Below are 3,911 nucleotides of genomic sequence, written 5' to 3' on the forward strand. Positions count from 1 at the left end.
TTTCCTTGTTTTAGTGGTGCATTTCTTTTAAACAAATTATCTAACCAATTTGGAAAATAAAAGGGTAATATTTAAGGAATAAATAGGCTCTCATATATGTGCAGAGATTGTAAAGAATCTTCAGAAAATTTTATACTGACCGATCTTTTTTTATATAAAGGGGAATATTAAGAGCAACAATTGAAACTATTTTATTAAGACTACCATACTTTGAAAAAATTTTCTAGTATATTATCATTAATTTATAATGTAATATTAATTTATAATTCATTGTTATTAAATTATAATTATTAATTTATAATTATAATTAAGTCCCGCAGTGGACTGATCGTTAAGACACGGTTCCCAGCAGATCACCGAGGTAAAGCATCACTGGCTGTGGTCAGTGTGCGGGGGGTGGGTGACCACTTGGATTAGCCTACGTAGGGACCGAGGGTGTGCGGTATTGGTCCTCGTTAAACTGTTCTACCGTAAAGTGCTCGACTTCGCGCAGGTCGTCGGGCTACCGAAGCGGGGGTGCCATCCCCTCTGCAGAGGATCAAAATTGTGATGGCATGTCTTCGGATCATCCTCAGGGATGTTTCCCAGACCGTCGCCAACAGCCCATTGTGCAGCTCTAGTGCGACGTAAATGAACAACAACAACAATAATTAAATTTGCTAAAACAGAATGTCCCGCGGAAACCGAACACGGGCAGCTGGAATTAGCATTCTTGTTATTCAAACCAAGGGAGGACTGCGGTAATTTAGTTGTTTGACTAAGTCATTTCCGCGGATTTGTAAAGAGAATACAAGTAGGTCCCCTTGTGAACCCTTTAATTCGTCTATAAATGTGTCGCATGTTGTAGTGGTGAGGTTGTTTTTAACAAAATATCTGACGAAGTTGGAAAATTATAGGTTTGCATTCAGAAAATAAATAGGCCTTCATATATATTCAGGGAACACAAGAAATCATCGGTAATGTTTTTAAGAATTCGGTCTCTTTTCTTACAAAGGCAAAGTTAAAAAAATTTCATTGAAAACACTTTTTACTTTTTTTATTTTTAAAAAGGTTTCGAATAGAATAGAGTAATTCCATAATAAAAAAGCCATAATTATATCAATTTAGGTTTTCACATACACCGAAAAAAAAAAGAAATAATCTACGATTTAATTGTGTGGTTTTAGATAATAATAATTTCAAAATGAAAAGCAATTTTTTAATATTTTTAATTCTCTTTGTTTCATTCATAAAAAAATTAATGTAACATTTCAGATTGTTTTTTATCTTATTTTTTATGTTTAAAATATTAGACGAGATAAAAGAAATTGTTTTTTATTTTTTAATGAAATTATAAAAATATACATAAACTATAAAATTATATATATTCAATCGCTATTAATAGAAACTAACCATAAAACTAATTTTTTTCCTTTTAAAAATGGTGGTTAATTTAATGATGGGGCTAAGGACTGCAGCGTAGTAAGATCCACTCCTTAAGTTTTATATTTCCGCAGTTGAACAGCCGACCTAATTTTGGGTTTACAGCTACTTATGTTCAACGCCGTAGCCTTGTAATTTTGAACCAATCCAGATGGCAAGGGAACTCCTGGATCAGTACCCTCAGAGGTTTCGATTTGTTATGGGACCACGGAGGACTTTGCAACTCGACAGATTTAAAGCGCATTAGTCACCACTTACTACATGGGGAGTCTTCGACCGGTGAGCTGCGAACCCACGAAGTCTTGGACATGGGTCGAGGGTCCTACCAACCAGGCTTTCCCGGCCCTACTCCTTAAGTTGAAAAAAAAATGTTCTAGTAATGAAAACAGGTCTGCATTATAAACATAGCAAATCTTTGTTTTACAATATTAACATTAGAAAATTTACGCCAAAATAAAACGCTTTTACGCTACTTACTGCTTTACGCTACTTACTGCAGCTCATAGTGCGAAACTATATTTAATTTTTGAAAAGTAAATAACATAATTTCTGAGCTCAAATCACTGCATTTCATAATTAATGATATAAAGTAATTTTGGCGAGTTTTAAGAGAAAATTTGTTTTAGTTATTTGTAGATGCATATAAGGTTAAAAGGCAACATGGTTGCTATATTTAGAACAAACTCGCTTTTTTTGGCAGTCCTAAGCCTGTTTCTTTTGACTTTTTTAACACTATATGTTCCTATTACAAGTAGTGCACAGTGCATACTTAAGTTTTAGTGTTTAGTTTAAGTAGTGAGACAAAGTTACTTCAAAAAATGTTTTATATTTAAATTTCGAAGTTAATATATTGTTGACAAGGTAATATGTGTTTCATAACCTCTCAAACCACGCGTTTACTATCTTTTCACCATTTATGCTTATAATTTTGTGACTGCATGTACTGTCTTCAACATTTCATGTTTTTTCATTATTTACTAAGTTCACTGTTAACAGATTGAACACGTCGAGTCAGATGGCCTTCAATGACCCCCCGTTAGTAATCTAAAAATATGGGCACTAAGGAACTTGCAGTGCCTCCCAAATCTGAAAAACACCATCCATAAGCACACGTGATTAACATAATAATTTTAAGTTTTACATAATTATTTAAAATTGGTTTGGTGCTTGAAGTTGTTCTAAAAAGTTTTTTTTAAGGATCATTTACACCTAATGAGCTTGTTGTTCCTCAGATCTCCATCGGGGATATATGAGACTCGCCCATCAGGTTTCCTTTCTTCTAGACGGAATTAAAAATGCGGTAACCGTATTCTTTCAGAATTCTTCTTAGATTAAAGTTTAAAAGATAAAATTAAAAAATATAATTTTTCAGCGAACTGAAATTTCTTGCTATATAGTGGTGCAGAATTCTTCTAAATACTTTCCTTTATCGACGCTACAGTTTTAATAAGCTGCCAAGACTTTTAGTTAAAATACAACTTAAAATGGGGTAGTCTGATTTCTTCACTTCCCTTCTGTAAAGTTGCAAGAAGAAGATGAGTTTCGTGATGTTTAATCAGCCAATCATTTGTATGTTTTTTCTCTTGGCTACATTTGATTTTTTATACGCGTGTAAATTTATGCAAGTTTTTTTTTTTAATTTTTGAATTATAAAGCCTTTTCCAATGGTAAATATTTCAAAATGTTATTTCATAATTTATGAAAAAAATTTGAATAAGACAGCGAAGTGACAGTTTAATTATTGTACTTGGTTAAAGTGACCACACGTCCCGATTTTGGCGGGACAGTCCCGCTTTTTGGTGGACTATCCCGCGTCCCGCCGATTTTTAAAAATGTCCCGCTTTTTAGAAAATATCTGCATTTCATGTTTTAAATGTACTGTAAAAATATATTCCTATTATTTATTAAGTATTATGGTGAATATAAAGAAATAAAAAATACATAAAAAACACATAAAATGCGTGCAGAGTAAACTAAATTAGGCAATGTACCAGGTTAGATTTACTCGGTGGTGTGCTATCATTGTCTTTACGTCTCGGCTTAATTCAGACAGTGCGGTTTGTTGTTCTCAATTTGACGTTCGGTTTGACTCATTATTTGATTGACAAAGGTTGAGCAATAGTCGCCACAAAGTAACGGTCAATAAGGTAAAATTTAATACTCTTTTTTAGCCTTTGTAATAATATTTATACAAAATATTGAACTTGTGCAAAATAATCATGAGAAAAGAAGAACTTATCTACACATTACACGCTTACTGGCACACAGATGAAAGTCGCATGAAATTTTTTTTTAAATTTTTTTTTATAATCGTTGATGAACAGCTGACTCAATTTTTAACTCCGTAGCCTTGCAATTTTGAACCCAATACAGAAGATAAGGAAACTCCTAGATCAAGTATTGGAAAAAATTTGCCTTCGTGGAGGATTTTTTGATGGAACTAACCCGTATTCGCGTTACATTGAGATGAAAACCACGAAAACATCCCA

At 33.1% G+C, this 3,911-nt stretch overlaps 1 protein-coding gene across 3 annotated transcripts in view; it reads left to right on the plus strand.

The window, feature by feature from the left end:
• Positions 1-2,951: 2,951 nt before the first annotated feature.
• Positions 2,952-3,911, plus strand: part of LOC107447214 (AT-rich interactive domain-containing protein 3A) — a 14,633-nt gene continuing 13,673 nt past the window's right edge. For 2 of the 3 annotated variants that reach the window (XM_016062110.3, XM_071182188.1), the window contains exon 1: positions 2,952-3,089. In XM_016062110.3, coding sequence (XP_015917596.1) covers positions 3,087-3,089 — 3 coding nt within the window. In that variant the 5' untranslated portion in view covers positions 2,952-3,086. The remainder of the gene's footprint in view (positions 3,090-3,911) is intronic. The other variant, XM_016062163.4, reaches the window with a different exon arrangement.

The sequence above is a fragment of the Parasteatoda tepidariorum genome, chromosome 6 (assembly GCF_043381705.1).
Source record: "Parasteatoda tepidariorum isolate YZ-2023 chromosome 6, CAS_Ptep_4.0, whole genome shotgun sequence".
Taxonomy (NCBI): domain Eukaryota; kingdom Metazoa; phylum Arthropoda; class Arachnida; order Araneae; family Theridiidae; genus Parasteatoda; species Parasteatoda tepidariorum.